Genomic DNA, 24,160 nt, shown 5'->3' with positions numbered 1-24,160 from the left:
AGCTGACAGTGGCAGATGCCCCTCACAATCTCCGTATCATTTGCGGTGAGAAGTTCGTCCGTGAGAGAAGCGGATGGAGTTAGTGTAATTCCAGCGAAATCATTTGCCGTGAGAAGAGAACCAAAAGCTGAGCTATTTCACTTCACACCTGAACTGGTTTCTTATCAGATCTTAGGCAATGATTCGGGAAAGATCAAAGTAGGCGTCTTTGCAAGTTTAGTAAGATGCAGTTTGGCTGACAAAGAACCTGACGAGTTCAGCAAATTACTCGGGCAATTTTTTCAGAGTTAGGAATAACAGAAACAAGGAAAAGGTCTGGTCGCCAGTTAACGTGCTTATGTGCAATTTTAATATGTGTAACAGTAAGCAGTGACTTCTAAACCTGAAAATCTTGAAAAAACAGGGCTGCTTCAGAATATTCAGGACAAAATCAAGAAAAGGGGGGAGGGGCACTTGTGCATAGGATACCCCCACCATATACACACCATCAAGCCTTTTTCTATAAAACGTACTACGGATGATTACTGTTACGAGCATTTCTGAAAGTAAAGAAGGAACTAGGGAGTACAAACTTCCAGAGTTCGCTGCCCACTAATGGAAAGAAGTCGGGTGCCATGAGTAATTGTTTACACGACTGCAGAAGGGCGCATGTGACCTTACGAAGGTTACAAAAGCCATTTGAGAAAAAAAAAAAAAGGGGGCTATAATATTTAAATATTCAAAATTTTAAGACAAAGATTCCGTGCTCCGTGTGGTCTTTTCTCTGGGGTGCTCCCGAGATAAAGGCTCAAAAAAGCCTAATCCCCGTCCCTGTTCTCCCTGTCCCCAGATGATCGTGGAGAGAGCTCGTGCACGAACATGAGAGACAGCAGAAAATGAGCATAATCGAGTGGGCATGGAGTAGCTTCATGGGAAATTTGACACCGTAAGTAGCAAGTAATGCGTACCTCTCATGACTCTCAAAGAGCAACCATTGATTAGACGCACACCTAAATTATCCTAATCAAACAAGTTTATTTCTCAAGGAATGTCTAAAGCACAAGAAATCGACTCAGCATAAATCTAATACTCGTGCAGGTTTTAAATTAAACTCATTATTAAAATATAATCCCGAACCTCTTTTAAAAAAACCCGTTACCGAAAAAATATTATATATATATATCGGGTGGCGTGTTCGGAGGTGTCCCGCATCTGAGTTGGTTGTCAGGCTGTGTAGGAGAAAGCGCATCGCGGTAGGCATTTTCTTACTGGCTCAAACACTGCCATCGAGGATTCGATTGTCCATTCAGTAGTCGGAAGGAACGGACCTACTTGACCTACCAACGAGAACCAGCCTTAAAGCAACTGGTGTGGACAGGATTATTCTCTTTCTTCGAGCCAGGGCTGCTAATCATTATTTAATCTCGTCATCATTTTGAGATGGATAAATGGGCCTGTCTCACAGCTATCACGGGCTTGTGGATTTGCGCGTATCCTGAAGGCCGCTGATACGGTAGAAGGAATCAAGGAAGCAGGTGGTCTGGTAAAGGAAACAATGACTGGATGTGTGGGCAAAGGCAGTAGACCCTCGCGTCATTCGATTCCAGTCAACTAAATACAGAATAGACCGCCGGACCGGGTTCTTGACGACATTGAATGCTGTCGAGTTGTTGACAACTTCGTGCTTAAAAGATTATAGATTTTCTGTAACTCGGGAGATATGATTGAGGATGTAACTTTAAATAGTCTGCGTCACATTTTAGGGAAAGCAATTCATTTGTTCGAGTGATTAGAGCACACTTTGCTTCCCCCCTACTTTTACTAATATGTCAAAAGGAGAAGAAAAGGGAACGTTTACGAGAGTAATAAAGGAAAGAAAAAAGAGTAGCTGAATCAATCTGCGAACTTCCAAGAGCATAGCAACCTCGAGTGGGAAGGGGGTGAGTATCCTCTCGAGTATGGCTTCCGTGTTTGCTGATGTTGTTTAAGTTCTACTCTCACTCTCCACTAGCTCTTCTGCTGTCGACACTGAGAGATGACAAAATCCCTCGTCTTCTCACTTTTCCTGGCGCTCTTCCTTCCTCTCCTTCAATTTGGAGCTGATGCTGCCCCATCTGGTGATGATGACCGTCCACGCCGTTTTTTTGCTAGATTCAGGTGATTATGTTCTTTACCGGATGGCCGTTTCTGATTTCGTCTTTTTCCTTTCCAGGGTCGTTAATAAAACACTTGTCGTCTTTCGTCAAATGGACGAGGGCTTCCCCGAAAACGCCAAATATCGGTTAGACGAGTCCACCCTCGTATTTTATTTTCGTAGATTTAGATGCTTGATGTGGGATTTTGAGAAGAACTTCAGGTTCTAAGTGTGAATTCTGTCAGCTACCGACTTTTTTTCTTCTTCTTCTTCTTCTTTTTTTTTTTTTTTTGTCTTCACATTTAGATGGGAACATTGTCCAGTTTGAAAATGGGTATCTGGTTGAGACTATTGTGGAAGGAAATAAGCTTGGAGTCGAGCCATACTCAATCCGCGTGTCTCAGGAGGGAGAGCTCTTTGCAGTTGATTCTGTAAATAGCAACATTGTTCGGATAACTCCACCATTGTCCCAGTGTAAGTCTTCCATCTTTTACCCAGGTTGTGATAAATCTTAAAAGTTATATTCTGATTTCGAGCTAGTTAGACATATATTAGTTTTATGTTTCCTATTTTTTCTTCTTATTGGATCATTTAGTGTGGTTATTTCACCGAGAGTTTGTTTTGGTTCTATTGGAGTTTTAATACCCGCTCAAATTATTCCAGATAGCCGTGCAAGATTAGTTGCTGGGTCATTTCAGGGTTACTCGGGACATGTAGATGGGAAACCTAGTGATGCTCGTTTTAATCATCCAAAGGGTGTCACCATGGATGACAAGGGGAATGTCTACATTGCTGACACCTCAAATTTGGCAATTAGAAAGATAGGGGAATCAGGTAAGGCCCTTGGACTAACACCAATAAATTCTTAAAAATTCAGAATTTTCATATCTTAATGCTGTTGTTTCCAATAATTTGGTGCAGGTGTAACAACGATTGCAGGGGGAAAGTCAAATGTTGCAGGATATAGGGATGGACCTAGTGAAGATGCTAAATTTTCTAGTGATTTTGATGTGGTATATGATAGCCATACGTGCTCTTTGCTGGTTATTGATCGAGGAAATGCTGCTATCCGCCAAATATCTCTTCAGAGAGAAGATTGTGATTACCAGTATAGTTCTATTACTTCCTCAGGTTTAACCACTGTGCTCTACCACTTGTAGTTTTTTTTTAAATAATCTACCACTTGTAGTTACATCCTACTTCTCTTATTATTAACTTGTCTTTCTCTGTAATTTATTTATCTTCTCTGTATTATGAAAAAAAAAATATTTATCTTCTCTTTCCTTCATTGTTAGTAGATACGTGAACTCAAAACAAGCCAACATTTATGCTCATATTTATGGACGCTCTTGCTGGGGTCTCGATTCTCTCTTAAAAGAGATGCATAACTCGCTTATTTTAAAATAAGAAGACACATATCTCACTTGTAATTGAACTGCTATTCAAGTAAAATTGATAGTTTATTTTGTCTTATACACGAATTCATCGGGGTTCCATTCTCTTGTGTTACCGTTTCAACCTTCCTAATCTTCAACTTGTCTACCTCCTTTGCCTGCCTGATGATAGTCAATTTCTCTGTCTTCAAAGGCATTATATGATTGGAAGGCCTGCTTGAGTGTGCAGTCAGGCCCCTCATTTTAATATGACTTCTTTTCCTTGTAGGCAGTTTATTACATATCTAATCTCCTTGTTCTGTTGTAATAACCTTCTCTTGAACTATAAAGATGTGTGATGTATTGATAATCTATTTGCCTGATTATGGATCTGCATTTTCTGACTGAGGATCCAGAATCCTCCTCCTGCCTTATATATAGGGGCTGCAGAATCAGTTCTTGAGTGACTTGTTTTGTATTTATGCAAAGCAAGACACTTGAAATAACTTCTATATAATATCCATGAAGTATATAGTATAATCAGTTTTTAGTGGACGAGGAACATGTCCCCTCAGTGCCATCGAATCTAAAATAATGAAGACCGACACTCAGCTTCAATCTGATAGATTCAACCAGAACTGGAGCATTCAAATACATGAGACACTTGTACTTGATTCGATTCTACTGTTAGTAATACTTGTCAATATTAACAGCAGTGTAGAGTCGCTAGGGAGGAGCCAGGGGGAAGCAAGCAGAGGCAATTGTCCCCCTGAAATAGTGGAAATCAGAATATTACTGGCCCATTCCTGCATGATTGCTGCCCCCCACCCACATACCTCGCCATCTTTATAGATTTACACACCTCCCCAGTTTGTTCCACAATATTCTGCCCCTATTTCGAAATCTTTCTGGCTCCACCACTGGTCTAACAGCAATTTGTGTCTCCATTGTTACTGCTAATTGACTTTGATATTGGCATGGAGATAATGACATGAATCAAGTTTCCCAAGTTGGGACTCTCCTATTCTGTATTTTGACTTGAATACTAATATTTGATTATCTTAACAGATGCTATGATGGTTATTGCTGCTGTCTTGGTGGGATATGCTTCCTGTGTGCTACAGAAGGGATCTGGATCTTTGCTTTTTTCAAGGATGGTATGGCTTTTGTTTTTCCTGATTCTACTTATAATGCATTGATTTTCTAACTTCTCTCCCATTTCTAAGAAACTTTGCTAGGAAAAACTACCTCTCATGGAAATATATCTGGTTCAGATGGTCCAAAGCCTTTATACCATCACTAGTACTCTGAAGAAGCTTCACTAGCGTTCTTCAGAATACTAGTTACACTTTCTTTCCTTGCTTATTTTCTTTCTTTGGAATACTAGTCACACTTTCTTTTCTTGCTTATGTTTTGTTTCTCTCTTTTAAAATCTCATAGTCAGGTTCACCCACTATCATCACAGATATGAAGCTTCTTCTGTCGTTCTATTCTTTGACCAGTGATGTCATGTTGTTGTCATTGTTGTTTTTGGGACTGTAACCTCAGGTTGCTAACTCAGTTTTCTGGTTCTGGCATTATAATAGACCTCAGATAGTAACTTTCATAACCAAGCAACTGCTGAGAGGCCTTCTACTCTTAAGGTGGAAAAGATAAAAGAGGATCCAATTGCAGGATGGCCATCGTTTGGAAGGCTCCTCACTGATTTATCCAAGCTTGCATTTCAAGCCTTGGGGAGTGTTTTGCTGTCCTTAGTTCCTACCAGCATCCGTTTTGGGAGGTCCAAAAAAGGTCTCACTCCACTCAAAGACTCTCTCATCATGCCCGAGGATAAACCCGAACCACCTTTGGTTGAGAATCAAAGAAACTCATCTCCAAAAGCTGAAAGTCAGCATGTTTCCAGTGCAGCGACTAATTATACCCAGCAGAAGCCAATAAAGAGCAAGTCAGGCTTCCTGAAAGATCCTTCTCTATCTTCGGGTAAGCATCGGTCTTCTTCAAAGAGACAAGATTTTTCAGAGTTTTATGGATCAAATGAGACAGCTCAATATAGTCAATTCAGTACTTCTAAAAGCCAGAAAGAAAGAACCAGGCACCACCGCCATCATGATAAGAGCGGGGAAGTGGTGTTTGGTGCCACCACAGGGAAATCTAAACCGGCTGAGATAAAACCCTTGGACTATGGTGATCCTAAGTTTGATCATTACAACATCAGGAGCAAGTATGGCGCAGAAGATCATCTCTTCCGTTTATGATGTCTGGGTTCCATAAAGGGGGGAAGTGTATTGGCATGTTTGCTCCATTAATGTGACTGGTTAGAATTTTCTTTTTCTTTCTAAATACATGTAGCTTTCATCTGCACCAGAAAATCGATGTCAGAGAAATTTACATTGTAATTCGGAAAATTATAATGTTAAAGAAGGAAGGCCTTTTTTATCGAGCAATTGATTTAGCTCTCCATGTTCTACGGAAATTGTTGGTTCATTTTGTACTGGATTATTTTATCGTTGCCGATTGGGCTGGTCATACATAGTACGTCCGAATGTGAAAATGATTAAAAAAAATTTACTAGAGAGAGGATTCAAAACCAGGACCTAAGTATTTACATAAAAAATGTGACCAACGAACCTAAAACTGATTTATTTCCAACTTTGATAAAATAATATAATACAGAAAATTAAACAGCTAACCCAATTGGATCCAATCCATCCAATGGTTGAGTCCCGTCTAACCCGATTAGTATTATAATGTACTTATGGAGTAAATTCTCCACTCCAAACAACCGCTAACATTACAACGGGTATGTCTCCAATATTTTTAAATACTTTTTTGAGTATGGTCCGCGCAAAGTACTTCAGTTTTGTGTGATGCCCAGAAGTTCAAAGGGGACGCTGCATAATCACTCCGGGGACGGCAACACATTTTTACAGGCATCATGCCTTTGCATGAGACTGTCAAAAAAGGGGGAAAAAATGTATACAGCAGACCACCATTATTTTCCTGTACAAACTGAGGCATCCACAAAAGGTTACAGAATGCCACTGAATCTCCAAATTGCTATTAGGTTGTTCTGTGCAACTATGGCATTTGTTAGTCACAGGTGCCTAGTGGCTCAAGCTGGTAGTTGAAGCTTTTCACTATTTTTCCAGCTGCAAAATATAAATCAAAAATGAATTAGCAAAGTTTACTGCGTCCTTCTCTCTTGATAAACAACTGCCCTGAGAAACAGAAATAAACGTTATTTTCACCTTATGAAATAGTAATAGAAGAAATCTCCATATAAAGCTGTCTGCACCAGACCAGAAAACCAAGCTGGGAGAAGGAAAGAAAACTAGTCAAACTTTTCATAAAATAGAAATCACTCTATGCAAAGAAAATTCATATGGAACCATGTATTACACAGGATAGTGGCATATGTAAAAAATACTTGTTTAACGTGTTTGTAATTTTTTTCTAAAAAGAGAACATCGATGCAGGGTTGTTTCCCAGGTCATAGCACGTCACCGGTTACTGGTAACCCAATCTTCGTTATTTGTCCTCTTTATCGTTGGCAGCTTGCAATTTTGCCACTACGCAGCAGTTCAAGCACCTCTTTTGGTGGCTTGAGGGAACTGCCTTTGTTACTCACAAGTCCCAATGGGGGGTGGTAGTGCACAAAGACAGGCATTTTTCAGAGGGTGAAATTGTTTAAAAGCCCGAAAATATGCATTTTTTCAATCTTTTGGTAAGGACCTATCATCAGTAAGATCGCCAGTCATCGGACACAACACAAGAAATGCTGCCCAATGCATTTCCCAGCATTTCAGACTCCTATTTTGGTGGTTTGAGGAACTATCTGGTTACTCCCATAGGGGATAGTTCATAGCCGTCCACTGAGGAAGGCGTTTTTCAAAGAAAAATCTCATTCCCTAATGTCACAGACTTTGCTATGGAGCACAATTTATCAAGTAGAATAAGATAATCTGTGCTGATACAGTAAGAAATGGATGTAACAAATAAGCAGACATGGGCCATCATTAACTTACTTATCCTTCTGAAGTAGTGATGTTCAGAAAAAAAGCGATAAATCCAATTAAGGATATAAAATCCACGGTATGCCCTGTAAAAAGAAAGCATGGTTCAGTAACATTTAAAATGCAACTTGAAAATATAAAGCAAAACATGAAATCATAGTCAACATTAATAAATCTCCCCATTGTAAGTCTATAAGGAAGTTAATGTCTCTGGGAATCATAGAAACAGAAATGGTCTTAATATACTGGAGCATGGTATCCTAGCTCCATGCTCTATCATTGAGTTCATCTACATAAACTCACGAGAGTGGTATGGAGAATATGATCAAGAAATTGACCTGATGCAGCCTAAAAGTTAGAATTACCAACTTAATTATTTGAGAGAAAAGCAGTGCATCAGGCAGTAAATCTTATTCTGCAACAAGCCATAATTTTTAGGTCATGTGGCTATGCTTCCTCCATAAAAAAGTCACACCTCAAAAAGTCACAAGTATATTACTCAAACATGTCATGCCTTAAGGCAATGTCATTCACAATCTGTGAGAAATGGGAAAGCAGTTCTAAAGGAAATAAGTGCGCATGAAATTGTAATCAATAATTGCAATGGCATCATGCATTGGATTCAACCCAGTTCTACCAATTCTACAGTCATCACTAGACATAAGAATTTGATCACCAAAGCTAGAACCCTGATTGACCATTCAGATCGTCAACAACCACATCACCAGTAGACCAATAGCTAAAATCAAAATTCTTGACGGCCAAAATATAGAGATTTTGTCAAAAAGGTGGTCAAACATCAAAGTCAAATTTCTTGCCAAGATTTACATCAATTATTGAGATCAAAGCTCAATCGACCATCAAGATGCAACCGATCATATGGACCACCATTGAAATCAAATATGATGAGAAGGCTACCCAAGAGCTACATAATCAAATGAGGTAGCACATTAGTTGAGATATGACTTTGCAAGATAGCCCCACATAAGAAAAGGAGGTGGTACATCAATGAAACATTGCATCACAGGGATGCTCCACCTAAAGGAAAGAGATGGCACTATTTCAAAGTGAATAAAGTGAGGTGTCATGATCTCATAGGAAAAGGAAAACGTCTCATGCCCAGTGTGCTTTCAATGTCAGTGTAGCTAGTCAAGGGGAGAGGAAGAAGATAAAGGAGAGACAAAGGTTGGGTGGTTAAACTACTCCCAGCACACTATAAATAAAGGCCTCTGATAATCTTACAGAGGATTTTTAGGGGAGAGAGGAGAGCTTTTGGAGTAGAGAAAATGCTAGAGAAACTTGTTGGAACTCCATATCATAGACTCTGCTAAAATCCACTAAGAGGTTGCAACAAGTAGAAATCCTGCCGCAACTTTGTCAAATTCCCTTGAAGCTTGCACCAAGCAAACACTCTGCCCACAATTTCGTCATCCCTCTCAATGCCTCAAACTTCGAGTTATATCCTAAAGCCCTATCGAAATTCTACAGTAAAAGTAGCAACAAGCTATCTATCATCTTTGGCACTAGTTTGCCATCATCTTTGGAGCTGCTGCTGCAATACAAGACCAAATTTCCTTGTCAAACATCAAGTGGAGCCTAATTGTAAAACTGAAGCTAGTCAACCAATGGATGTTGCAATTCACCCGTCAAGTCATTCAGGGCTCTAACCAAGTTCATGAGTAGAGATCAAAGATAGGACCTCACATTACTTAAAATCTTGTAACTTTCTTTTGTTGCTAATACTCGCCCAGCTTCACAGACCAAATCCCTTTATACGTCACCAATCACCAATTCATAGGCCGGTTTGTACACTAGTACTAGCTTGTCAATCATCATCAACTGATCTCTAAATCTTCTCGCATCTTGAAATTTCTTCATCAACTTTTTTTTTTTATGAAGGATGTAAAAACTAATGTCTTCATCATCTTTGCAACAGATATGCCCACCTACTTTATAGTGGTCATATCTTTACCTCATTTCTAGTGATCAACACAATCATAAAAATCCTGTTTATCTCTGTCACAACCAAAAGAAACACAAGCATGTGAAGTGGAGCTTCGACTTAGCCATGAAATCTTCATGCATCTCCACTTTCCTTTTTCTTTTTCCTTTTACACCTCTCAAAAATTTAATCTTAAAAAGTCAACCAGATGCGCAAAGACTCAAAAAGTGAGGCACAAGTGAGTTTGCTAACTGTGGGATGATCCACCCAAGTAATCACATCTAGCTAACTTACAAACATAGTCAAAACAACAACCTAACTGGACTGGAGAAAGTCCACTCCCAGTCAATGAAATGTATTCTCTCATAAATTATGCAATAGAACTTTACATTGTATACCTAGCATTTCCAATTAGAAACTTCAACTGCACTTTTAAGGACGCTCCTTCAACTGCATTACTGAATATGGTTAAATAGAACCATGCTTACAGCCATCGAGAATGAATATCCTACTAATGGTAGTTCCGAATTACAGGTGCCCGTTTTTCCAGTTAGTGCAACCAAAGGAAACTATACCAGTAACTTGGTGACCACTTCCATTCATGAAACTTTTATTCCTCACATAGTTCGGAGGATGAGAGCTAAAATCATTGTAGCCTACTGATGTTAGTTCTGGATAGTAAGTGCCCCTGTTTCCTGTTAGTGCAACCAAATGAAACTATACTGGTAACTCGGTGGGCCCTTTCCATCTATGGAACTTTATTCCTCAAAAGGTTGGGAGTATGAGAACAAAAAATCTTTTTCGGCAGTTAGCCAAATAACCCAAACACAGTATATAGATGCAGGTTCACTTATCTATTAGCTGGGCTCAACTATGATAGAAGTCTCTCCATCATTGAATGTGTTATCCAGCAAGATATAAGAATGAGAGTTTTAAAGGATAATATTGTATAAACAATGAACTACTAGTATCATGGATATAGCCGGTACCCTCCAGTACTCACTAAGAGGGCCCTTTCATTGATGGGTCATATGCTCTTGTTTATCACTTCCTGTGAAGCCTGGCAGTGTTTTTCTTGAATCTGTAGGCTTCATTAAACCAGGGCAAACTCCATTCAACCAGAAGCCCTTTAACCTTCCTTCTTATCTTCCAGTTAAGAAGTTCTTCAGTTCACTTGCTCATCTCCATGCTACATGACATTGAACCAACCAATAAGGAACCTCACGGTTGTTCATGTCGGATTACCACCATCAGATGTTTCTCTGAGATTGTTGGCAGGAAAAAATTTGGGTGATAACGCCTCTTATTAATTCAATTAAGTGGCCTCGCGAGACCAGAAGTATACATCCTTATTAAAATCTAGGGCCCCCCGAAGCCCAAGATCGAGCATACTCTACAGTTACGGCAATTAATATTAAGGCAGAAAATGACGGGCCTAATCAGATACGAATAATGAAATCGGTTTCACGATCACATACCCAAGAAAGAAAACATAATGCACAGTCAGATTGTCCACATTTCCACTTCTCTGGAGCAAGAGTAACTGAGGGAGTATCGTCACCGCCTCCAAGTATATAGAAAATGCCCACAGGACCTGTTACAGGACAAGACGTAATGTGCTCTCTAATTATGCGTCTACCTCGTGTCGTGAGGCTCTATCAACTAAAGTAAAATTTTGCAGGGTAGAAGAAATAAAAAACAGGAAAGAGAAATCACCTCTAGAAATGAAAACCACTCGTGGACAAGAAGAGCCAGGACAAAGCTTCCGAGGACAAGTAAATAGTGAGGAAAGTTATCCTGGTCCTTGTCATACGACCGCCGAATGAGAGGGTGAAACCTCATAAGGCAGACAATGGCGACTGAGGATCCAATAAATACCAGCTTCATCACCGTGTTGTAGGCTGACAAGAAACTCGTGAATAGATCCATATAGCGAGTTAAGAAAACCAGCACGTATAGTTCCTGCGTCTTAAGAGAAATCCCTGACACAAAAATAGGGGGAACGAGATCAAGCACGACAATCCAGATTAGTGGGAGGAGAGAAAGGGGAAATGGAGTACCTGAACACGATTTCGTGGCATAGATTTTCAAGAGAAGGACTAAAATGCTGAGCAAATGAGTCATGTCGCCGGTGAAACGAAAGATATTCATGGTTCAGTGATGAATTGGAGATGCAGTAGCTGCTCTCTTTCTTCTCCTCTTCTTCACTTTCGCGTGCCCTTTAACTTTTATTCGGCATGCTCTGGATGTTAGATTTCGTGGGAAAGACGGGAGGAAGGGAAGACCCTGTGGGCATGGCCCTTTTCCAGAGGAAACGGGCGTCTGGTGTTGACGTGGCAAGGCAAGGAGATACCATTTGGCTTCCAGGAAACAAGTACCGCAGGAGTCGCGAGCAACTGCCTGTCAACTTGATCCAACATCCAACTAGTGATTTTGTTGTATTTCCAAAAGTGAGTTCTCTTTGAGACATTCCAAAGTTAATTTTCTGTCACCTTACACTACTTGGGTCCGATTCCCACCTCTCCTTCAGACACATTACTGGGGCGACAATATGTCATCACTGGATTACTGCTAGTCTGCAACTAAATGTCAAGTGCGACTTGTCGAGCATCTTGTAGTATGTAACCCATGATACTATTCTTTTTCTATTTCTTTAAGAGTAACAACCTTTCAAATTTTCACTCATGATTCACCCTATTTCAGATAGCTGAGATGCTCCGCGCTGGATTTATCCTTTTCATAACACCCTTCCTTCAGGGATTCAAACTAATAATCTTGCTTAAAGTTCAGCAACTCTATATATGTTTCCCAAGCAATTCTTTTACGCTGTTACTCTTGTGGACAAATAATTAAAGGTCACTCTCAATTGAGATTTGCCAGTGAAAGACTATTAAGATACCCACAAATAGCTACTTAAAGTTCAGCTACAGTTAACACTTAAGCACGTTGTGAGGAACTGCCCATTGAGCATTTGGTGTGATATAGCTGTCCTTATCACGTATCACGAGCAGACAACGCACTAGCGAAGACACTCGACACATATGCCTCAGTCTTTACCAGAATGAAAACCTCTTGAATGTAGGCTACTTAATAATATAAAAATAAGAAAAATCGGAGTCAAGGACTAAAAATATCCCAGTCCGTTACAGAAAGCTGACATGCCTGTACATCTCATATATATTGACTTCCTGATTATGGAAAAAAACATAAAATAACTATAAAATGATAGACTACATTAGAAAACCCAAAAGGGAGCGGTTTTGAACCATCTATACCAAGAACCTGAAATGGCACTGGATCTGAAGCTTGTATGAAATCTACGAGTTGGATAAGACTTTTCTTCACCAAACAATTTGTCACAGGCTTCAACATCCACATCGAAGATCTCACCTTGAGTAAAAAGAATTTTGATAGAGGAGAGACAAAACAAAAGAATTGTCACCGATTCTCAAGCATGTGAGCAGGCCTTCTCAGTATTCTGAAGTGGACTCTTCGTCCTTTCTTTGAAAGTTATTTGCATTCAAACTTAGACCACATTCCCGAGTAACTATGGTCATCCTTGGGGTCACCCAAGGTAGAGAACTTGATAATGACTACCTGCATAACCATTTTATGAAAGGATTAGCATCAGAAAATAATTAACAGTGAAGCAGAGAAGCTTATATTTTAGCTGGTACAGATGCATTCTTCATATTATAGATTTTACTTTCAGCAACTATACACAAACTTGTCTTTGGCACATCAATTCATGCTAAACTCATATATGATAGCTGGCATAGTTGCCGAATATGGTCTCAATACTTTAAAATGTTGGTCATTTCAAACATTTGACTGCATTAATGTCAAACAAAAGTGTCATCTCTAGCAATAAACAAATGTAAGATGTGCCACATTATCACACTGATCATTAGGGTGAAGTCGCAAAAGTGTGCATCTATAACTTGTAGTACAAAAATTGCAGATATACACGAATTGTTTTAATGAAACTATACAATGATAAGAAATTAAAATTAAGCATAGCATATCAGTTACTACCAAGCGGTGGCTGCCCAGGAAAGCTGCGTAGGTAACATATCCTCGCCTTTTTAAGCTAAAAAATAAAAAGAGACGAAGTGCAAGAGCCTAAATTTGCTGACAGGCTTATGTAAGAAAACCACCAATTTCTCTTGTGGTTCTATTTGGTCTTTCTACTAGATTAATTTAACATAAATTGTCCTCTTACATCCCAGGGGAACCAAATTATCAAAGTTAAGAAGTTTGTAGCTATAATACCAGAAATACAGCTTGTAACTGATTTATATTAGAGCTGTTTCCTCCTCCAGTCCCATGGAATGGAGAAAAAGTTCAAGATTAACAAAAAAAAATTGGCACTTTTCAGGAAGAATCTGACTGCAGCAGACATTTGCAAAATCACATTAACATTTCCATACAGAAAAAACTGATAGTAGCGCAGGGAAAAATGGGAGCCCCTGGAACAGAGACACTTATATACTACCTTAAGATCCAAACTATTTAGTGGTACATATTTTTTTTAATGCAAGGTATGTACCTTTTAGTTGATGGAAACTTCTTAAGTAATCAAATGCCATCATCCTGATCTTCAATGTCCTCGAGGATGACATACTTTCCAGTCCCAGTGGTAAGTGACATACTTTCCTGGTTGTTTCCATCTGACACACTTTTCTGCAACTTCAGATATCTGAAATAACAGAATATCATACAGAAACGTTAGACAAGTTCACTCCAACAACTAATGCTTCAAGTTATGCAGTTAGAAAATTGAAAAATAGGACTCAGAAGTGATTAGCTTAGACAATGATGAGTAAAGCAACTAATGCCTCAACACAGTCAGTAAGAAAGTAGACGAACAAAACAAAGAGCTATTAGCTTAGACAAATGATAAGGTAAAGCAACCACTGTCCCCACTTTCATTATACTCTTTAAGGTTCCACCATCTTTTTTTCTATCTTCTAGTACTTGTGTCTAACCAATTACTTTCTAAAAGATTTGAATTAAATTGTGCAATAACTTATAATGCAAATTTTTAAAAAAACATTAGTTTCTAGAAGACTTCAATAAATAGAACAATGAATGCTAGATATCATTGTTATAAAAGCCAGACTGGACCGGCCAGTTGAATCGGTCTCAACTAGACCGGCTGGGTGTAGGTACAACCAGACCAGCTGGGTGAGCCAGGTTTAACCGGATTCAACTGGATCCCGTCCCTTGTCCATGTTTCAGGTCTGTAAGATCCGGCAATAGGAAGAAACCTGGCTGACCCAGACAAGTTTGCTAGTTCAACCACTGTGCCAGGTGCCCTGGCTGGGTAGTTGGGTCACCATACGAGCTGTTGCATGGGGAAAATTTCCTCCGCACGACCCTATGGGGTCACAAAGGTTCAGTGGAGAAGGGTGGTTCAGCATCACCAGAGATGGCAGACGGGGCCTCCTCCCCTGTGCCACCATAAGAGAGGAGGGCCAGGGGAGGGTAATGACTCCCTCCCCAATCGTGCAAAATGCAGAGGGGAAGGGGTTTTGCCGCCCTCCCCCTCCGTAAAATGAGATCAGGGGAAGATGCTTCTTCCCTCAATGAACCTTTTTACCTTTTTTTTAAGCTTTATATCATTATGACATCATCCCAGTCAACTGGTGGTCAAAACCAGTTGTACTAGATTGAGCCAGACCTGGTCACCTCAAAAAGGTTGGTTTTTACAACAATGCTAGAGATACAAAATCCTTTTCAAAAATAGGTAAGAAATTATGTGAATTTATGTTAGAAATAACTGAGATTTTAATATTAAGAAAACCAAGGCTTAATCGGCGAGCAACTGAGAGGGCAAAGATATAAGATTGGGATTGGGAGAAGTGGGAGGACCAAGCACAACGAAAGTAGTGAGTCGGGCCCTTCCCTGGTTAATTTATCACCTAAGCAGTTGGGAGATCATGGGTGTGATGATATGAACCAGAAAAGGAAGAAAGAAATAAAAAAACGAATTTCATGGACAAATATAGCATTACAAAAAAGAAAAGAAAATTTGAATACCAATTGCATTGATTAGGAATACAGATATAAGAGTTATAGCATAGTACATGCGCTCAAAGAGTATAGTTTGCAAAAGTAAAATGTGGAAACCAGGACTGATATTAAAAATTGACGTAGAATTTTTTTATTTTTTAATGACAATGAGAAGAGAGGATTCATTAGGAAAGAAGCTATCGAGGGAGGAAGTACAAGCAAGCTATTAAATGCAAATAAAAGAAAGCTCCAAAATAGTAAAAGGAAAGACTAAATGGGGAAGGAAGTGCCAGAGATGAGATGTTTCCAGGAGACTCCTTCCCTTGCCAAAGTGGTTGTCATGTTGTTGGCTCACACTAGGGTGTACAGTCAAGATAAGGTCAGTTCATTACAAATATCTTCAATTTCATCAAAATAAATTTAAAAATTGCAATAGAAGTTACAGTTTCATGCTTTAAAAGCCAAAAAAATCTGTGTTAGTGGAAATAATCCCACATAGGTTAAAGTTTAGAAAAATTCCATGGTTACTGATTTGAAAACACCTCTTAATTTTGACTAGTCATTTTTGGATGGGCTTGGAACCAGCTTTAACAAGGCATCAAATTAGGTGTTTGTTCCATTGAACCTTGTTTTGCCCCATATAAATTTGTTCCCCATTTATGTCATCCACATTTCAGGCCCATACTCTGTTTGTTTAGGCCTGAACATGGGGGGGAATGTTAGTGGGAATTATCCCACATAGGTTAAGATTTTAGAAAATCTTGCAATTATTGATTGGAAATAACCTACCTTTGATGGGTTTTTTGTTATAGGCCTGGACCCAACTTGAATACCTTTGGAAACCATGTAGCAGAAGTTCTTCAAGAAAAAGAATAATAGTGAAAGCAGAATTAAACAATTTTAGAAACTCTAGAAATTTTTAGAAATGATGATACTGTTACCATAAGATATAGACTATTTGTCATAGTCGGCTGAATTAATATGTCAAACGTGCACAAACGAACTGAAAAAATTTCAGTGACCCCTGCATTCATATCAGATAATGGAAAACTACTTTTTTTCTAACACAAGGAAGCTGCAAGAATAATACGGAATGCAGCATTATCTTACCAAAAACATTTTCTGTAAAGATCTTACTTGACCTAATGATACTGTCTGATTCTCAAAACGACTCCCTGTGATAAACTCAAACCCGCTTTCCCAGTTCATCAATTTTCCATGGATTTTACAAATAACATACTGACTATTGAAAATTGACCAAAATGAAATAGTGAAGATCCACCGACTTACTTGTACCAGTTGAATAAACTCACTCCGACCATTATTGTGAAGAGCCCAATTCCTTTCAACACAGTAAACTGATCATGAAAGTAAAACACGGCTACCTGGAGAAGCATTTAAATGTTAAATGATTGAAGTAAGTCCTGTACAGTAACTAGATCTAATCATTAACTCCACAAACCCTTCTCTAATCTCCCAAGTTTTTGCATAAGGTATGACTAAGAAAAAAAATAATGAAGTTCAGCTGCACATAAAGAATTTAAGATGTTTCACCCAAAGCAGATAAGAGAATTGGGCATTAAATTTCCATGGAACAAACAAAGATAATATACAACAAAAACAATATGGAGATCCCATTCCATCAATCACCCGAGAAGCAAATCAAGAGCTAACTGAAGGCACACACTTTTTTTTTTGTTGAAGAATCTCAGAAGTACTTGAAGTTTTGAACCAATGACACTTCTCATGCTCTTTTCCAAAATGCAAATCCATTTTTCCAAGCCGACAATGTGCAACACAGAATACAAGCATAACAGTGGTTACTTAAAACAAGTCTAGGAGAACTTCAGGCAAAAAAAGGCCAATGATCCATAATGATAGCTAAGCAGATGATCATGCCAAAAATGACCACCAGAGATTATGGAATTAGTTTAACCAATTTCAGACTCATGTTTGTCATTAAATAAAATTGAACAACAAGAAGAATAGTAAGACTGAGCAAAAATTCTGATATTCCAGATCTGAGCACAAAAAACAAAATTTCAATTTGTCCTGTTCTGAGCAAAGGTACTAGAAGACCGCATCATCAAAATTTAGGAAATAAATATTTCATTCCAAATGAATCATACTCTGCCACTTTAACAATATCTTTTGAAAAGTTCTTAGATATCCATCAGTTCTTTGTGTTTAGCTATAATGCAAATATTCAAGGTAAACTTTATTTTAGACATTGTTATGAACCAATAACTGTTAAACTTTCATTTACTTAAGGTCGCATAGAATTTCTAACAACAAAGTTATAGTCAAAAAAATTCAAAACAAGTGAAACTTTAGGAACTATAGAAATTGACATAATTAAAGTCCGGTTTTTTATTCAAATAAGAGTGTTTTAAGAGAATGATAGAGCTTCATAATCTTAAAAAGTTGTTAGAGACATCATCAATGAAACAACATGTACAATTATCAAACAGAATTCAGCTAATGTTAAATGTGCAGCAGTACTGCATCTCAACCTTTCAGCAAATATAACCATAAAGAAGTTTGAAGTTTCGAACCATACCAAGATAGTTACCGCCTCTTTTACAACACCTGCTATAGTTACAGTAACTGCACTTGTTTCTGAGACAAGAATATATTCAGTTAAAACCTGCAAAACATAGAGTAGACAATCATTGAGTGGACAAATTCCTCAATAAATGCATCAGAAAATCAAGTAGTGTGTGGCTTGTTCTTACCATTAAAAATGCCAAAGAACCACCAATAACCATCAGCAAGCAGCTCTGAAAGACGTGCCATGAACTATTGAAGTAGTGACTTCCCTTAAACTTGTGCCAGGGATCCATCAAAAGAGAAAATAATGCCGTTGTCAAGGCCATTATTGGTGTAACGTAGCTCATCAGAGTAATAGGATGTTTTATTCCTGAAAAATCCAAAAAAAAATAATAACCTGCTTGCCATTGTTCTCTTTTCTTCTTTTAAATTAGAGATAATGATCTAAAAATCTTAATAACGTTTATAGTTTTCCTTCATGCACATATAGAGACATGCATAAATTCACACCTTCTCTTAAAAAAAACATATAGAGACATGCATAGATACACAATTGAAATTCCATGATCTACCCTGCCAACTAAGAGATTTAAAGTCAGCAGCTTACCATATGTCTCTTTCTTCATCCCAAAGTCAGGATATCAATGAACACCATCAGAAGACAATGTCAGGTTCCAAATGAGGGAAGGGAAAGTAAAGAAGTTAGGGAACCACTTAACTGTCTTACCTGCAAAAGAATCTGAGTCATGGACCACCGAAAACCTGACATTACAGCAGCCAGCATAACAAAAATGAAACCCCATAACTCAAACTCTGCCTCCTTTGCAACTGTAGAACATATGTAAATGGGTCAAGCAACAGCTTAAGCCGAAGAAGAGGGAAACGGCAAAGATAGTTCAAAAGTGTTACAAACATCACTTTCCACTTCAGATTTAACTGAGCATGGCTTCTAACACTTCCATAATAGTATGCCCAGAGGGATAGAACTCAGGAACAATCAGCTAGAGTGTGAAACTAGTAAGTTTCATACAAGTTCCATTTTTAGTGACCACTAAAAGAAGAAAAAGTAAACAAGTACAATACCTGTTAATAGAACTCCAATAGATATGACAATTATGATACCAAAAAGCTTGATGCTTGGGCTTTCCAACCTTCCAAAATATAATGAAACGTCAGTAACAAAGATATGTCAACTAAAATTCATCCAGCATGATAGAACAAGATGCACAGTAGGAGATATTGTGATTTTAAAACTCAAAACTACTGAGTAGTAAACAATTGCTTACATGTAAACAAAAGATAGTGTTGCTAAGAGTTTACTTAAACTAGAAACCTCGGGAAGTTCACTGACTATTTTATGCTTAAACTGAACCAAGGGTTGGTGTATCAGTAACATGTATCGTATATCACCCAATACATATCAGATTTTGAAGGTGCAAAAAGATACGCAGTACAAAGCATCTCATTTTTTCCAAAAATTCTTTTAGACTGAGACAAAAAAAACACAGTCCGATACACACCACATGTCAACTGATAGGTATTGGATTTGAGGGTCTCGATACAGTATTTGATACTGAGACAACCACACAAGAACTTAGCTCCAAAAAGAAAGATGAGATGTAACGTGTTTGTTTACAAAAATTAGAAAGCAAACATTGGAACCAAATTGGTGAAATCAGCTAAGGCAAATAGTTTGTAAATACAAAAATCAGGAGAATATAAGAATGCATAATATTACAGTCCTATACATAAAACTCTAACCAGCATTGCTTAGTGGTGGGAACATTTTATAGCATGAATCCATACAGGATTGGATAATTCAGCCGGTAAATGGAAATCAAGCTTTACATGATTTCCCACTTAATCGAAGTTTAGTCCAGACCAATCTCAAGAATTAGAATGAAAATAGTCTCCAGACCAAAACATCTGATGCTCAGTTTGCTAATGGGATTAATTTAAAAAATATAAAACATGCTTCTAAGCAAAATAAGTAAATAAATAAAATTGGAAAAGTAGAAGAAAGACTGATTTTATCAGGGAAATAGTAAAATCAATGTTCTTCTCTTTGAATGGTAATATCAACATCAATATAGAAATACAGGCCAAGACCCTTCCAGCTTTAAAATGGTAAAAGTTCCCATAAGCATGATAAGGTACTGAAGCATCACTACAACTATCAGTAATGATGTCAAAGCAGCTGAACAATGCATGGAAAAAAATTGCTATTGATAATGTGACTCAAAGAAGCATGATAATTTACATACCAAACATGACAAATGCTATATTACAAGCTTACTTGAATGCAAAAGCAAACATGAGGAGAAATATTGGAGCAGCAGATTTGCACTGCAGATATGGAAAGAAAGAAAGAAATTAGCTCGACTTATAAAACCTACTAGAAAAAGATTTGCTTCCATGACATAATGGCTATTGTACAATAAACACAAAGAGAGACACCAACCATGGTAGCAAATGTAACAGAAATGAAAACTAGGGAGGCATTGCTCAGGTTTATATCAAGTGCAGTTCCAATAGCAGTTGGCACAACTGTGCCAGCAAAGACAGACAGAGGATTAGTTATTTGGTTAGACAATAAAAATAAGAAAAAAGTACATTTTCTGAAAGTAAGCAAAAATAACATTAGTCATTGAAAAAAAAAAGGGCACAACTGTGCAAAACAATGAACAGACAGAGAATAAGATATTTTATAAGATTATAAAAAATAAGCAAAAGTATATTAAATCTGCAAAAAGAAGAAGAAGAGAGTTCGTGGTCATTAAACATCAACTAGATAAGCACCACCACTTGGGACAAGTTAGGCAAGCATAAGAACATGAGATATGACCAACTGGATCAGAATCCAGAATTCAAGAGCTCAAAGACTTCCAAAAAGGAAGAAGAGTACATCATTCAGAAAAAAAAAAAAAAAAAGGAAAAAGAATACCCAAGCTTCTGTTTCTAAGTGTACCCACTTAAACTGCACAAACTCCAGAGAGATCAGCTAGAATGGTCACAGCCCTACCGTCAAGCATTATAGTCTACTAGAGCAGAAGAGAGACTCTCAGAATGTAGCCGTGAATCAGCCAGTTTGAATCTTCCTAATGCCTTAAGTTCCAATTAATCTCAGGGACATCCATAAGGTGTTGATTTGCCATGAACAGATAGCAGTATGCAAAATTAAACATGGTCCATAACAAGAATGTTATGGACTGGTATGGGTTGGCCCATAACACGACCCTAGTATGGGCTAGGCAGTTATGGTCCTGGGTTGAGTACCTATGTCTTCCGCTCCTAACAGGCCGGTCTTTTGGGTAGTATTGGCTAGGTGCTTAACATTTGGTATCAGAGCTAGCGCTTGGTCGCGAGTTCATATCCCGGTGGGCGCATAGGCTGGATTAAGCGCGCATAAAGACGTGAATACTGATAGGTCCTCGTGTAATCCTTGGGTCGGGTCAGTGTCGGTGTGCCGCCGTGGTCGTCGGCTCGCGATGGGGGGTGTGGTGTTATGGACTGGTATGGGTTGGCCCATAACACGACCCTAGTATGGGCTAGGCAGTTACGGTCCTGGGTTGAGTACCTATGTCTTCCGCTCCTAACAGGCCGGTCTTTTGGGTAGTATTGGCTAGGTGCTTAACAAAGAACCTCAATTTTTTTTGCACTTCTGATTTCGAAATTTCACCTTGTTTATCACTTCCAAGTTAATTTTCAATTTATCAAGCAAAATAGTACAGATAAAAAACCCAATCTAGGCCTCTGCACTTCACTTGCAGCAGACCAGATTAGGTTTACCTATATATACAAACTTCCCAAATTTTTCATCATTTTCTTTTTTCAAGTTATCAGTGCATGTTTTGGATTTTCCTTTTTATATTTTTTTAAAGGTGATGGTCTTATGTTTTTATTACTTGAATCAGGAATCAAATAACAGATTGAAGGGAGTTAATATTCCTCAAACCTCGGAAAAAACCAGGTGGATTTTCATGAAATCCATAAACTAAAATGTGTGTGACTCTTTTTTCCTCCTTTAAAAGTATAACAGAAGAATTCAAGCTAATTCGTGGAATAATATACAAATCTTCAAGCAAACGAAAAGAATAATAAACACAAAAAAAGATCTACTTACCTCTCAGAAAGTAATCCTTCCATGACATTTCCACTTGAGGTTGCAGCCTCCGAGAGAAAAATATGATAATCTTGGACAGAACAGCTTGCATTGAGAAGTGTACTGTATTCATCAGCATTGGAGCAGGGAAATGTCCAATTTTTTCACCTAATAACGTCTTATTATACCTAGAAATAGAAAAAGAGGGAGTATCTCATTGGCAGAAATAGAAAATGCAGAATATCAATAAAAAAATTAGGGTAGAGAGGAAAAGATATACTCACAGTGTCAAACACGTGCTGGAAGTGTACCACAACAATATTAAACACAATGTCTTGAGCACTGCGGCAAGAGAAATACTATCTTGAGCAGTCTGTGCTGTTTCAAGTTTCCCTCGTCCAGTATCATTAGCGATACCCAATAAGCGTCCCTCGTCACTGGTCACATTCTCAATGTCAAATGGAACATATTTCTTCCCATTTCCGTTTTCTTCAAAATGTGTCAGTGAGCTGCCTATGGCATGAACGCCATTTGGGTGCATGTTGTCCTGCCGAGATTTATGTGATTGATATTTCTCCCTAACCAAACTTGTATAAGGTGGAAAATTTTCCTGAAGTAACGGCAGCTCAAAGTCGCAATCTTTTATGCTCTCCTCATAACCACCTGGAGGATTATCTTCTTTTCCATTTTCATCGTACCAGCGTGAGAAAGAAGGCTCCCGACGAAGAACTGGCTCGCAGATTTCAAGACCAACTTCATTAACACCTACGCTTCCCCCGTTTTCTGTTAGTATAATATCCTCTACCATCTCCTTCGCTCTTCTAACGGAAAACCATCTTCAACTCGAACCCCAAACCTACAACAAGATATTTTGAAGTCACTCGTTCCCCAGATGAGGAACACGATAACCAAACGGTCCTGTGTTTATGATAGTGCCAAATGCTAACTCTTCAAAAGAAATAACTAGGTAACACGACTGATGAAACAAGCACCCTATACCCTCAGTCCAGTTACATAATCAAATAATACTCAATATTCAGACAAACAGGTAAGACATAACATTCCGGCCTATTTCACCAATATTCAGCCGCGATCCCTGGAAGTTAGAATTCGCAGAAGAATAAAAAAATCCTGAAACGTATAATTCAGAAGTTCTGCTCCCGAACTCGTTCAAATCAGTCTCTTCGCAACACGAAAAAAAAATTGACACTCTCAAGCTTTACATTGTCTTCTTTCCCGCTTCGTCAGTTCATCCTCAAACAACTAAACCTAAATGCATTGAATCCTGCAGCTTAAGGGAAGTGAACAGCAAAACCGACGAACCTGAAGCTATTGAGCTTTTCAACAACGATCTCAAAGGTAGTCGATCGAAGCTCGTGGATCCTTGTTTCTCTTCTGCTCCGGATCTTCCCGTTTTTCTTCCTGCTGATCTGGCAATAGCAAGAGAGATTTAGATTTTAGATCCAATCTTGTTTGACGTTCGCGCTAGTGTGATAACTGTACGGTACAGTTATTGCTTAGAGTCGCAACTACCAATTCCAGAAATCCACGCGCAGAAAACTCTTTTTTGTTTCTGCGTACATTACGAACACGACGAGTCGTAGAGTGCTAAAAGAATTTTGGCGAAGGTGTCCCACTGGTCCGACTCCGTCTCGTGAGAAACAACGCCACAGCCTCGGAATTTCCTCTTGAAAATTTGAGATCCGATGGACGGATTTGTGAACTCGTCGACCCGAGGGCTCCAGTTTTACGTAAATATGGTAAATAGTGGAGGGCCTTCTTGTAACTGTATTAACAGCCTTGCTTAAATAAGAACGCGTGAGACGGATCCATGTTCCGGAATGCCGCCTTTCCTTGTCGGATAAAATACTAATATATAATCCGCAACATCCTCCGATTTGAGAACCGCCACGTACAAAAATGGAGGGTCCTTGTCCCAGTGCGGCTATTGGCGTTCAGTAATGGTACCACAGGACAAATATTCGGACCTTTCCAAACGGGTAGTGATAATTCGTAAACAGGTGCTGACCAGAATTGTATAGCCAACGAATG

The 24,160-nt window shown here is 38.6% G+C and overlaps 3 protein-coding genes across 4 annotated transcripts; 1 reads left to right on the top strand and 2 right to left on the bottom strand.

Moving 5' to 3' along the window:
* Nucleotides 1–1,855: 1,855 nt before the first annotated feature.
* LOC137963009 (uncharacterized) lies at nucleotides 1,856–5,918 on the top strand. Its single transcript, XM_068810180.1, has 7 exons — nucleotides 1,856–2,096; nucleotides 2,192–2,260; nucleotides 2,420–2,587; nucleotides 2,777–2,947; nucleotides 3,035–3,244; nucleotides 4,555–4,643; nucleotides 5,073–5,918. The coding sequence occupies exons 1-7, from the start codon at nucleotides 2,015–2,017 to the stop codon at nucleotides 5,739–5,741; spliced, it is 1,458 nt and encodes a 485-aa protein (XP_068666281.1). The 5' UTR covers nucleotides 1,856–2,014; the 3' UTR covers nucleotides 5,742–5,918.
* A 446-nt stretch (nucleotides 5,919–6,364) lies between these two features.
* Nucleotides 6,365–11,814, bottom strand: LOC137962795 (ER lumen protein-retaining receptor A-like). The gene is made up of 6 exons (XM_068809867.1): nucleotides 11,502–11,814; nucleotides 11,158–11,423; nucleotides 10,920–11,035; nucleotides 7,512–7,585; nucleotides 6,735–6,798; nucleotides 6,365–6,635 (listed from the first exon to the last, which is right to left on the bottom strand). Exons 1-6 carry the CDS (start codon nucleotides 11,590–11,592, stop codon nucleotides 6,599–6,601), a joined length of 648 nt encoding a protein of 215 aa, XP_068665968.1. The 5' UTR covers nucleotides 11,593–11,814; the 3' UTR covers nucleotides 6,365–6,598.
* A 689-nt stretch (nucleotides 11,815–12,503) lies between these two features.
* Nucleotides 12,504–23,767, bottom strand: LOC137962682 (probable sugar phosphate/phosphate translocator At1g06470). 2 transcript variants are annotated; one of them, XM_068809692.1, is made up of 13 exons: nucleotides 23,432–23,767; nucleotides 22,393–22,964; nucleotides 22,130–22,296; nucleotides 20,468–20,553; nucleotides 20,303–20,352; nucleotides 19,090–19,157; nucleotides 18,734–18,834; nucleotides 18,614–18,626; nucleotides 18,192–18,376; nucleotides 18,017–18,103; nucleotides 16,747–16,841; nucleotides 13,991–14,140; nucleotides 12,504–13,038 (listed from the first exon to the last, which is right to left on the bottom strand). In XM_068809692.1, exons 2-12 carry the CDS (start codon nucleotides 22,914–22,916, stop codon nucleotides 14,020–14,022), a joined length of 1,497 nt encoding a protein of 498 aa, XP_068665793.1. In that variant the 5' UTR covers nucleotides 22,917–22,964; nucleotides 23,432–23,767; the 3' UTR covers nucleotides 12,504–13,038; nucleotides 13,991–14,019. The 2 variants fall into 2 exon arrangements, with proteins under 2 accessions (XP_068665793.1, XP_068665792.1); XM_068809691.1 differs by having other exon boundaries at nucleotides 22,393–23,767.
* Between the last annotated feature and the right edge of the window lie 393 nt (nucleotides 23,768–24,160).

Source organism: Aristolochia californica, unplaced genomic scaffold (genome assembly GCF_029961685.1).
Source record: "Aristolochia californica isolate CCGP_79_NKW_82.1479 unplaced genomic scaffold, dmAriCali1.0.hap1 SCAF_4, whole genome shotgun sequence".
Lineage (NCBI taxonomy): Eukaryota > Viridiplantae > Streptophyta > Magnoliopsida > Piperales > Aristolochiaceae > Aristolochia > Aristolochia californica.
This window is presented reverse-complemented; position numbering and strand designations above follow the sequence as displayed.